We start from the raw sequence: 12,073 nt of genomic DNA on the forward strand, positions 1-12,073 counted from the left end.
AGGCAATGAGAATCCGCGATCTACGTGGGTGGCGAGGAGAACGCACTCACCCTCCCTTGGCTGTGGCTCGGTCTCGTTCCCCGGGAGCCGTGCCGACTTGTGGGGGATCAGTCCCTCCTCCACCAGGTCGTCGAGGTCGTCCTGGCTGATCGTCGAGCGGATCCAGTCGCCCTGGATCCAGCCCGGCGACAGGCCGGATCTCGACGAGGATCCGCCCCGGCTGGTCCGCTTGCCCTTCGCCTTCGCGGTCGCCTTCTTCGCGCGCTCCAGCGCCACCGTCTTATCTTTCCCCATGGCGACGGATCGAGTTCGAGAGAGGGTCCGGTGATGAGAGCAGAGGGGAGCATGGCGGAGAGGTCGGAGGAAGAAGAAAAGAGAATAGGAGCGCACGAGGCAGAGGCCTGGTCCGGTGCCTTTTATAAGGTCATTCCCCGAGTGACTGACTGGTGGACCCAGACAATCTAAACAAATCCCGCAACAGTCACGCGCGTAGTACGTGGCGAAAAAGGTGGCACGGAGATCGAGGAGACTTGCCTAATCCGTCTCGATTACCACGGTCTTGCCCGTCCGGCGCGCTTCCCAAAATTCGAATCCCGCAAAATCCGCGGAGAGCAGAGCAACTTGCCAGACTGAAAACGTCTTCTACATTATCATTCGGAATTCTACCGTGAAAATTCACTCGACAAAAACCAAGAATGGACCAAGGCGACTGAAAAAGGAGCCGACGTCGTCTCCTCAGTTCATTGTTCCAGAACAAGATATGCTCATAGCACAAAGAATGAGTCGGAAGTGTTCCCAACTCCTTCCTCACTCAAACCCTAATCCACTCAGGGGCTAATGATGAAGCTATGTACCTAGGGTAGGGTCATGGATCTGTCCAACATACCCTCCCCAAGGACATCTCTACAAAGAATCAGAAGCAGTCGAAGAGAAACCATCATCCACTCAACCACCAGAAGATGTGTTCACTCGACCACCTTGAAGACACTCGACCACCAGAAGATGAGAAGCCCTTCACTCCGCAACGGTCGGGGTTTAAACCATAGCTTTATGGACATTTATAGCACTTTACTTCGAACGTTACCAGTAACGCTCCTCCTTTATGAACATTGAACCCTGTGTAATGGAGGGGAGCTGGGGTCCTGACGCACTCTATATAAGCCACCCCCCTCCTCTGGGACAAGGGTTCGCACTTTCTGTAATTCACACACATATATCCAGTCGACCGCCTCCGGGCTCCAAGACGTAGGGCTGTTACTTCCTCTGAGAAGGGCCTGAACTCGTAAAACTCGTGTGTACAACTCCTCCATAGCTAGGATCTTGCCTCTACATTCCTACCCCCCTATTCTACTGTCAGTCTTAGAACCACGACACCCCCCCTTCCTTCTTCTCCTCCACCTCTTTCCCCTCTCTCTCCTAGTCCAACAAGGAAAAGGGGGGGTCCTACTCCCGGTAGGAGTAGGACTCCTCCTGGCGCGCCCTCTCCCTTGGCCGGCCGCACCCCCCCTTGCTCCTTTATATACGGGGGCAGGGGGCACCCCAAAGACACAACAATTGATCTGTTTGATCTTTTAGCCGTGTGCGGTGCCCCCCTCCACTATAGTCCACCTCGATAATACTGTAGCGGTGCTTAGGCGAAGCCTTGCGTTGGTAGAACATCAACATCGTCACCACGCCATCGTGCTGACGAAACTCTCCCTCAACACTTGGCTGGATCGGAGTTCGAGGGACGTCATCGGACTGAACGTGTGCTGAACTCGGTGGTACCGTGCGTTCGGTACTTGATCGGTCGGATCATGAAGACGTACGACTACATCAACCGTGTTGTGCTAACGCTTCCGCTTTCGGTCTACGAGGGTACGTGGACAACACTCTCCCCTCTCGTTGCTATGCATCACCATGATCTTGCGTGTGCGTAGGAATTTTTTTGAAATTACTACGTTCCCTAACAGTAACTTCATCATCACCGCCGCCACGCCGTCGCGCTGACGGAACTCTCCCTCGGCCTCAACTGGAGCAAGAGTTCGAGGGACGTCACCGAGCTGAACGTGTGCAGATCGCGGAGGTGCCGTATGTTCGGTACTTGGATCGGTTGGATCGTGAAGACGTTCGACTACATCAACCGCGTTAGTAAACGCTTCCGCTTTCGGTCTACGAGGGTACGTAGATACACTCTCCCCGCTCGTTGCTATGCTTCTCCTAGATAGATCTTGCGTGATCGTAGACAAATTTTTTGAAATAGTACGTTCCCAACGTGATTGATGTTGAAATGCTATTGTGATCCTTTTGTAGGAACTTGGTTAAACTTGAGGAATTTTGACCGGTGAAAAACTTGAGGGTCTGTTTTATGGGAAGGGGAAAGGGTAGTTTTTCTTTATGCTTTTCTCATTTTCTATTGATTTATGCATTTTAGGTGTTTTCTGAAAATCTAACTCATATATTGGATACTTTGTGAATTGCTTGATGTGAAATCAATAATGGAATAGTTGAGGGATTGATTGATGTTGATATGCTATTGTGAACCTTTTGTAGGAACTTGATTAAACTTGAGGAATTTTGACCTGTGAAAAACTTAAGGGTCTGTTTTATGAGAAGGGGAAAGGGTAGTTTTTCTTTATGCTTTTCTCATTTTCTATTGATTTTATGCATTTTAGGTGCTTTCTGAAAATCTAATCATCAAAGCTGAACAAACATTGCATCAAGTAACGCATGGTCGTTGCACAAGTCGCAGGTTCATCGTGTCTACATGCATACATACATACATACACGCATACACACATACACAACCTATCGCTATGAGCGCCTTTGAGAGACTGAGTCTGGCAGGTGTCTTCGTAGTTGATCGGAACGTCTCCTGAAACCTGGGAGTGGTTTGGACTGAAACTATAGTTTCAGATCGGTTTTCCAGTTGGTCTCCTTTGGTTTGGATTAAATGGGCTGACCTCCTAATGTAGACTGGTTTGGTTTGGGTTTTTCCTATTGTCGGCTTGGTCTGGTTTGGTCTGGTCATAGACCAAACGGTCTCAAACCGTTCCAACCCATAGATTGAGAACTAAATCAGCGACCAGATTCCCTTCCGGATCAAAAAAAGCATGCATTGGCAACGTCCTTCTCGTCTTCTCCACTGCCGGTGTCGACCATGCTCCTGCTCTCTCGATGACATGTCCGTGCTCTGGCATGTACCTGATCGGCGTGTACTGCACTAGCACGGAGACACAGACCAGCGTCGACCAAGTTCTTTGGGCGCTCGTCTCGCGAGCCTCGGCTTACTACGACACGGCCATCGTCTGCTCCTCCTCCTCGGCAATCTGGAGCCTTGTGTAGTGCTGCGGCAATGTCCCCCGGCAGGACTGAGCGCTCTGCGTGGCCGCGGCTGTGCGGGCACGGGCCACAAGCTAAGCCTTCTCCTCAACACCCAGAACACCACCGGCATGGACCTGGTCACTTTCGACCGAGCGCAGGGGAAGTTCATGTCCGGCAACGGCGCGAACAATGAGCTGGCAACGGACACGGTGCATCTCAGATGCGGCGGCGGCGGAACCATGACGACCATCTACAGGCTTGGGTATTGCGCCAGGGACATCAAGGCGGCGGACTGCGGGCTGTGTGTGGCGCACACGGTGGCCGAGCTGCCCAACTATTGTCAGACCGCATGATATACAACAGTTGCATGGCGCTATATGAGGTGTACCGCTACTTCTTCCCGCTCAACGGCGCCGGCGAGTTGGCCGACGAGGTCGGACAGTGCAAACATGATCTCCTTAACCCGTGATGGATGGAGTTCAGCTATAGTCAACTACAGTGGTTATATCTAGCATTATAGGATGTTCTATGTACGATGCACGTACATTGTGGTGAGTAACATGTGCTTCCAACGCCTCTCTTCTCTTCCCGTAGTAATCGACCCACCCTTGGTTTGAAACTTCAGTTTCAGACTGTATGCGGGTGAATAATTTGGATTGGTTTGGCTTGAAAATACGTACAGTTTGGATTGGTTTGGATTGTAGCATTCACTATTTAGTCTGGTTTGGTTTGGTTGATGCCCTTATACCTGTATGGGTTGGGCTGGATTCAATCTGGATTACAAACTATTCCCAGGCTTCTCCTTTCACTGAACGCACATCGCCGAAAGGACTGAAATAAATCCAGAAAAATACGAGTACTAGTGTCAAGTCTTGGATTTGAATTCTGATGAGATGAGGATACCACTGCCCTCATAACCTATCCAATCACAGATTGGTTCGCAGTTGTAACATAGATGTTGGTAAACTTACCACCTATGACAAAGTAATGACGTAGCATGTAATAAATGAGTAGAGAGATCGAAATTGTATGTAGATTAACCAACAACTATTGTACAAGCTTCAAAGTAAAATAAAAAGTAATCACATTTTTTCCTCATTTCATATTGGTAACATTTTACCAATAAGACTTACAGCATGTTGAAGATGCCCTTAGGTGCATAAATCAGCTTAACTAAGAAATCTTCTACTACTTAAAAAGTAGTGTTTCTTTTTCTGTCGGCATAACGCTTCGTCAATCAGTTATTTTTCCTCCCATCACATTTCTCCATTATTTTTTCATTCAGCTATTTTTTTTTGCCCTATTCCGCACTTTCTCGACACATTCCTCGTATGCTAATCAATAACCTTAATTTATTTAACAAACTGCATCAGGTGAGCAAGATTTGATACACATTTATTTACGCAAATGTGTAACATGGACACGTAATTATAAATTAACATATTAGAATATTTACATCCTGTTGCAATGCATATGTACCGTTCTAGTATTGTAAGAACAAGGCGAAGACTCACCGCAAAAAAGCAATACAAAAGGGTATGTAATTTGCACACTATTGTCACAACTGACTCTGGTCTGAATTTAAGTCGCACAGAATTTTGTATTGTGGACATCAAAACTCCCTTTTTATAAACCTGGTCAAACTTTAGAAATTTTGACTTAAGATTTCCTTTTGCTTTTTTCAGTTTTTTTTTTAACTTTTTCTCCAAATTTTCTCTCTTTTCTTGGTGGCTAGGGCAAACTCTTCAACCAGGCTTCGCCAACTACCCCATGGATTCGACACCCCTCTGCATGTCGCTCCGACTGCCAGTGGCGGGGACAGGGATTCCGGTGCCTTCGCTCCGGCTAGTAGTTTTGGTTAGTTTTTTTAGTCCTCGCAGGTGCGCCAGTTGGGTGGATAGTGGAGCTTCTTCTTTGATTTTTGTCATCTGGGCTTTGATCCTTATCAAGTTCGTCCAGCTGGACGTACTCGACGGAACTCTGGCATAGATTCTTGCTGTCTCTTTGGGGTAGTAAGGTTAGGATTTCTCAGATTTGGTATTAGTTGCTTAAGATCAATTCAAAGGTTTGACAGCGACAAATACGACTCCGGGACGATGGTCTTTAGGAGCACGTACATGAAGACTTCTTGGTTATCATCGACAAGGTCACGACGTCTCTGATAGGGGAACGACAACACCAACGTGTCGGCGGCTCGTTCCGACGATGATAGTAGTAGTTTGGTGCTCTAAAGACCTCAATGTAAACTTTATTATGTATGACGTGCTTTTTATGATGAACTTCTATAACATATCCAATCTTCTTCGGAAAACAATGAATGATCGCTACATGTAATAGTGTCATATTTATGTGTCCACATTCATATAGACAGTGAATGGAAGATATATACAGAACTGTGTAAGGGCATCTTCAATGCTGATCCTTATATCATCTGCATTTGTTCGGATAGAGCATCTTAAATGCATTTTATCATCTAATGCGGTACCTCATCCGTCCATGCATAAGTCTGAACATCATTTTCCCCGCAAACCGAAAGCAAATCAAGGAGACTTTGCGGGAGTTAGATAGTTGTCACGCACGCATCTGACACTCCAAACCCATCTAAGACTCTCCCGTGCATTATCTCAAACGGATGCACCGCTTCACATGTCGCATTCAGGCTAGCCCAGAGCCGCAGCGATTGAGATTGATGTCGTGCGATGTAATCAGACGAGAGGACAACGCTGACCACATGACAAAATGGGCGATGCCACTTCAATGTGAACACGTCGTTTCGAGAAACCAACTTCAACCGTTGCGTCATATTGAAGCGGGCTAACCATCTTTTTCACCTGGTCACGGTCATTTATGCACAACAACCACACCATGTGTGAAAGAGCATGAAAAAAGTTTTTAGGTAAGTCTAATGTGTCACAACACCTACATGGCAGTGGTCAGGACGCTCGCAAAACGCCCCTATTTGCGCCCAAGAAAGTCGGTGGACGGCTTTGGTCGCTGAAGCCTGAAGGGGGAGATGACCGGCGTTGTGGCGCGAACAGGTGACCATGTGGCCTTTTATGCACTGAAGACGGGGGAGTATTTTTGTTCCAAGGTCAAATGACATTTTGTCAGAAACACCCCTAACGCAAAGAAGAAAATCAGAGTCCTATCCTGTCCAGATCGCCGGCGCGCAGGGCAGCCAGGACGACTCCCCTCCTCCGACCCCGGCGCCGTCGTCACTCCGTCCCACTCCGCACAAGGAAAAATCAGAGGCAGATCTCGATCGCCCCTGCCAAACAACACTCTTCGCTCGCGGGGTAAGCAGGTCCCCCAACCCACGCGCTGCGATGCAGCGTCTCCCTCCCTCTAGCTGCAGTTCGTCCTCTTCCATCTTATCTGCGACCGCTCACCCCCCAAGTAGATGCGGAACTCGTAACCTTGTAGGGTTTGTCCCGTTAGTCGTCTCCTCGGCGACAACCAGGAGCTGATCTTGGCTAGCTCCGTAGAGTTTGTTCATTAGGTCGTGCGTGTTGGACCAAATGAGAGGTCTAAACTCTAAAGCTGTTGTCACTGGATATTATTGCTTGATGTAATTGAGTTCTAGGTTTTGTTTATCTCCTGCTGGATGGAGTGGAATGAATCACACTGTTCTATACTTGTTGTCTAGCAGGTACCATGCCTTTCGCAATCATCTGAGTAGTAGAATGGCCTCGAAAGCTATAAGGAGGAGGCCTGCCGAGAAAGAAAGAGAGAGACATATGGAAACAACAATGCCGGAATCTGTCACAGCCCCTCTTCTAGGAAATAGTGCCCAGGGGAATAAATCGGAGGTTAGTAGCGTCCCCTGAATCGCTTGAATTGAGGTTATTGACAGCGTTTTTATTTTCTGCGTTTTTCTAATGTCCTTGATTCTGCGTTTCTTGAAGGGTTATGAGCCTATACCAGATTTCTGGGATGGAAAATCACGCGAGTGCCTTCATTGGGTGCATATTGTATCTACTTTTATTACTCAGTCTGCAAGAAAGATAGGTAATTGTCACTAGCTTTGATCCAGAAAGGCTACATGTTGTACTTATTATCTGAGAATAAACAATCATCTCACTATCACTTGAATCTAATGTACCCTATTCTTCAAAACATATGCTTGTTTCATGATCTTCCCTTTTGCAACATTGGCTGTGTAGGTTCTGATAAGCTAGTGAGGATTTTAATTAAGCTGAAATCATTTGTGCGTAATTTTCTTTTGACATCTCATTTATGCATAAATTACGCCGATATACCTGTCTGAATAATATGTTGTGCTTGCTATTGTCGTTACCTCCTTGTAGGCTTTTCGTGCTCTGAAGATTTGCTTTTCTTTGCAGTAAATGCTATTTCGGAGTTTGGTTCGTTTCTAGCAAGGTTCTTTGGTTGCTCCTGTGCTCCCCAAAGTTCACAAAATGCACAGACAATGCTAATTCACCTCAGTCCATTACAGGTACTGTGGCACCTGCAGATTTTGTGTTCTTTGTTTGAAATGCTGTATATGGAACACAGAAAGGTTTTATTGTAAGTGCAAATTTATGAAGTAGGAGTGTTTTAAGCGCCACCTGTAATTTGATGCACATTCTTAGAGATATTTGATACCTTTGGCTGAAAACTGGGGTACAATTTCCCATCCTGCCTATAACATCTTAAGTTCTTGGAGGACTTGGTTGTTTCATGAACCCCACAACGTTTAATTTGCCCCTCGTCTAAATATCTTTTCGGGTGTGAACAACAGAAAATATTCTTACTTAATTCCGCATTTACGTTCATGAACAAAATGGTGGCATATTGATGGAACATTTGTTGCTATTTTCTGCATGTGTGCTTTATCATTTGGATATTGACTTGTGTGCTTAATTTCTACCTCCTTCAGGAAAGCAATGCCACCAACATTATTGTTATATCAGTGTTTACATTTGTTTAATTTCTTTTGACATGTTATTATGTTTTTGACAGTTTTAATTTACTTTATAGGAGGAGAGATTAAAATTCTTGAGACAAAGATTAAATGTGCCATTTGATTGTTCCGCTGTCAAGCACCAGGTTCTCATCTTTTATTTATGTGGCGTTTTTTCTGCTCTTGAGCAAGTCAATGCTAGTTTAAATCATTAATATGTTAATATGCTTATATTCATGAACGGCATGCCACTTCTCCCATTACAGGATGCACTAAAAGAACTTTGGAGATTGGCTTATCCTAACCGAGAACTTCCTCCTCTGAAATCAGATCTATGGAAGGAAATGGGCTGGCAGAACTCTGACCCAGCAACAGATTTTAGGTTCATTTTTTCAACTATTCATATTTTAAGAAGCTATCTGCTGTTTTTCTCTTTCAACGTCACTTGAACTGAGATGACTGTTCTCATGAGCTATCCGATGCTTGCAGGTCTGGGGGATTCATGTCCTTGGAAAATCTAATATATTTTGCAAGAAATTACCCAGTATGTTTCTGTTCATCATGGGCACTTACTCCTTATAAATCCACTGTTAGTTGGTATTTCAATCTGGTTAAATGCTGAATACCTGCTTAACATGCAGGATTCCTTTCATCGGCTATTACACAAGGCAGATGGTGAGAGAGCTGAATGGGAATATCCTTTTGCAGTAGCTGGCGTAAATATATCTTATATGTTAGTTCAAATGCTGGATTTACAATCAGGTGAAGTGAATGCAATAACTGGTCAAAATGCTTTATCTTCATTTAAATCTACTCTCCCTTGATTGCATGTGTAGTCTGGTTCCTTAAGCAGATCAACCTGTGAAGAAACTGCAGCATTTTTTTTTGCTTCTTTGCAGAAAATAGGAGGAGCTCAAAAGCAAGAGTTGGCTTTGCTCAACTACTTGAAGATGACGAGATGGCTTTCGATAACCTTTTCTGCCTAGCTTTTCAGATGCTCGATGCTCAGTGGCTTGCAAGGAGAGCTAGTTATATGGAATTCAACGTGAGCGTTCTTTATACATGATGCATTATGTGCATGCTAATGGTTTCTTGTTCCTTTACCATCATTGTTCAATCTTACTATCAGGAGGTTCTGAAGTCCACACTAGGCCAGTTAGAGCAAGAGCTTACAATTGGAGGCGTTTCAAGCGTTCAGAATCTGCCATCGTTCAGAATGTTAAGGAGATAGCATTATTTGCTTTTTACCCGAAAGGGGGAAGGTTGCCAAATATGCTGCTAATTCTTTTATTGTTGTTCAAGATGGGCCGCCATGTAAAGATTACTGGCCATTACCTATTCGGTTCATATGCGATACCTTGAAAAGATACTTGCTCCTATAGGTTTTGGCATCAAGCGCTTTGTAAGTGTTTGTGCAGCAAAAGATACACATGCAAGTGTTTGTTACAAAAGTTATCTGCAGGAGTGTTTTATTCTGGGAACTTGTAATATTTGTATGAAATAGAAGATTAGAACAAAATAAAAATAATAATCATATTTTAAGTTTATTCCTTCCATGTCTATTGCGTGCTTCTACTACCTCCATTCCTAAATATAAGACATTGGGGCAGTTTAAATTTAGGAATGGAGGTAGTTTAAATCTAGGAATGGAGGTAGTATAACGGAAATGCACAACGGTGGACGGGCACTATGTGGACTTAAATTAAAATCCACAACACAAAAAAAATTGTGCATATAAAAATACACATATAACACATTGAAGAAAATTTTCATAACAATATACTGTCATGTGTGGCGTAGACAAAAAAAATAAATGTCTACATGAAAATGATTTTTTTATTGTTGGGCCGGGATCTTTTTTTTGTGCAACTTGCAAATCATATTTTTGAACGAAAATTCACATATCCATCGTGAATATGTATAAGTTTTCGGAGTTCTTTTTTAAAATTTCTTTGAACTTGGAAATACGATTTTGAATTATTTCAAAAAACAGGAGCCAATGCCCCTGTCACCAAGTAGTATAAAGGTCACTTCCCTTTGGCAACCTTTTTAGAAAAGAAATTTATGGACGGAGGGAGTAAATGTATGCCGCGTTACCTTGCAAAACAATAAACTCGAGCATTATATCGAACCTCAAGCCATCACGTCACGACAGAAGGTAACCAGATATATTAGTGTTGGTACCAGACAAACAGCTGATGTCAAAGATAGTAGGAGTGGCACCTCAATGTTGATGGCTGCAAGATCATAGGCCCTTGGCTGCCTCCTCTCGAGTGGTGTGTTTCCGCGACACAAAAAAAAAAAAACAAGTTGTGAAGGAATGTGGAAATTTGTACGAATCCACATCCTGGCGGCTATCCAAAATATATACACCAAATGCATCTCTTTTTTTGAACACAGTACAGACGCAAACGCTCGTATAAACGCGCATACACTCATCCCTATGAACGCCTTCGAGAGACTGCTGAGATTTTACGAAGTCACCGTAGACGTCTCGTAGTCGACAGGAACGTCTCCTCCCACTGAAAACGTATCGCCGGAATTTTTGAAATAAATCTAGGATAAATGCGAGCATCAAGATTTGAACCCTGATGGGTTGAGGATATCACTGTCCACCTAACCATCTCAACTAGAGGTTGGTTCGCAAATGCACCTTCTTTCCCCCCCTTATACAACAAAGTAAAAGAAAAAAGAAAACTGTAAAATAGTGATGTTTTTTCATGAGAAAAAGAGAAGAAAATATGTTCAAAAAGATTGGAGCCTGGGGGCTATCCAAAATATATACACCAAATGCACCTTCTTTTTCCCCGTTATACAACAAAGTAAAAGAAAAAAGAAAACTGTAAAATAGTGATGTTTTTTCATGAGAAATAGAGAAGAAAATATGTTCAAAAAGATTGGAGATGCGGGGGATCGAACCCCGTGCCTCTCGCATGCAAAGCGAGCGCTCTACCATTTGAGCTACATCCCCTTTTATACAATAGTATCAGTATCTATTGGTTTGTACTTGTACTATAATTTCATGAGCTCTTCCTGTGTTACCTATTCTTGTTCTAACAACGTCTGTTGTTTTTTTAGTATAGGTCAGTAGAGCATCAGTGTCATAGAGGAGTTCAATACGAATTCATAGTTCTCCAGAAGGAAATGAAATTCAAAAGAGAGGACATATAAGCCCCATTCTAATCTGTGACCATCTAGAAAGACTTAAATGCAAACAATAAGTGCCTAGCTCTCCTGCCGCTCCTAACAATGCTAAGTATCATATTAGGCTAGTCATAGTGGGGAGTAACTTAGACTAGTGTCATGCATATGACACTAGTCTTTGTTACTACATTCATAGTGCAAAGTAACATACAAGTAGTATCATAGATGATAGCATTTATTACATCATAGACTCATTTTGCAAAGTAACATATTATGTTACTCCAAACACCTCTCTTCTCATTAACCCCATGCCACATAAGCAAATCTGTCTTGAAATGCGCTATGTTACTTGCTAAGTTATTCCCACTATGACCAGCCTTATGTTAAACCCAATGCCCCATGTTCCATATGCCATGTTTCACAGTGGTCCAAGAGAAAAATGACAAGACAATGTCTGGATGCAACTTGGCCATGGAAAGGGAACACCAGGGCAGTTTAACTTAGCCAATGGCTAGTCAAATCCGTGGAGGGACTAGCCCCTTGAGTCCTTGACCAGTTGCATGTGAAACACGGATCCATCCAAATAAGTCTCCAACTCCAAGAGAAGAGGCCAACAAGGTGGCAATGATTGGAGAGAAACGATGCAAGGAAAATGCTGGGTGATTAACTCAGCTTAATTAGCCGGTCAAATCTGCGGACTGAGGGGGCAGATGGTCCATGGCC

At 44.0% G+C, this 12,073-nt stretch overlaps 1 protein-coding gene, 1 non-coding gene and 1 pseudogene across 3 annotated transcripts; 2 read left to right on the forward strand and 1 right to left on the reverse strand.

Annotated features, from left to right (window-relative positions):
* Window positions 1-345: 345 nt before the first annotated feature.
* Window positions 346-3,772, forward strand: LOC125554652 (uncharacterized; annotated as a pseudogene).
* A 2,608-nt stretch (window positions 3,773-6,380) lies between these two features.
* On the forward strand, window positions 6,381-9,753 carry LOC125551000 (uncharacterized). Of its 2 annotated transcripts, none has more exons than XM_048714141.2 (10): window positions 6,381-6,599; window positions 6,953-7,112; window positions 7,209-7,311; window positions 7,647-7,759; window positions 8,284-8,352; window positions 8,473-8,588; window positions 8,696-8,750; window positions 8,848-8,968; window positions 9,106-9,251; window positions 9,336-9,753. In XM_048714141.2, the coding sequence occupies exons 2-10, from the start codon at window positions 6,987-6,989 to the stop codon at window positions 9,435-9,437; spliced, it is 951 nt and encodes a 316-aa protein (XP_048570098.2). In that variant the 5' UTR covers window positions 6,381-6,599; window positions 6,953-6,986; the 3' UTR covers window positions 9,438-9,753. The 2 variants fall into 2 exon arrangements, with proteins under 2 accessions (XP_048570098.2, XP_087374128.1); XM_087518002.1 differs by having other exon boundaries at window positions 6,387-6,599; window positions 6,950-7,112.
* Window positions 9,754-11,104: 1,351 nt separating this feature from the next.
* On the reverse strand, window positions 11,105-11,177 carry TRNAA-UGC (transfer RNA alanine (anticodon UGC)). The gene has a single exon. It is a non-coding gene; the product is annotated as a tRNA-Ala (tRNA).
* Between the last annotated feature and the right edge of the window lie 896 nt (window positions 11,178-12,073).

Source organism: Triticum urartu, chromosome 4A (genome assembly GCF_056163025.1).
Source record: "Triticum urartu cultivar PI428250 chromosome 4A, HENAU_Tu73, whole genome shotgun sequence".
Taxonomy (NCBI): Eukaryota; Viridiplantae; Streptophyta; class Magnoliopsida; order Poales; family Poaceae; genus Triticum; species Triticum urartu.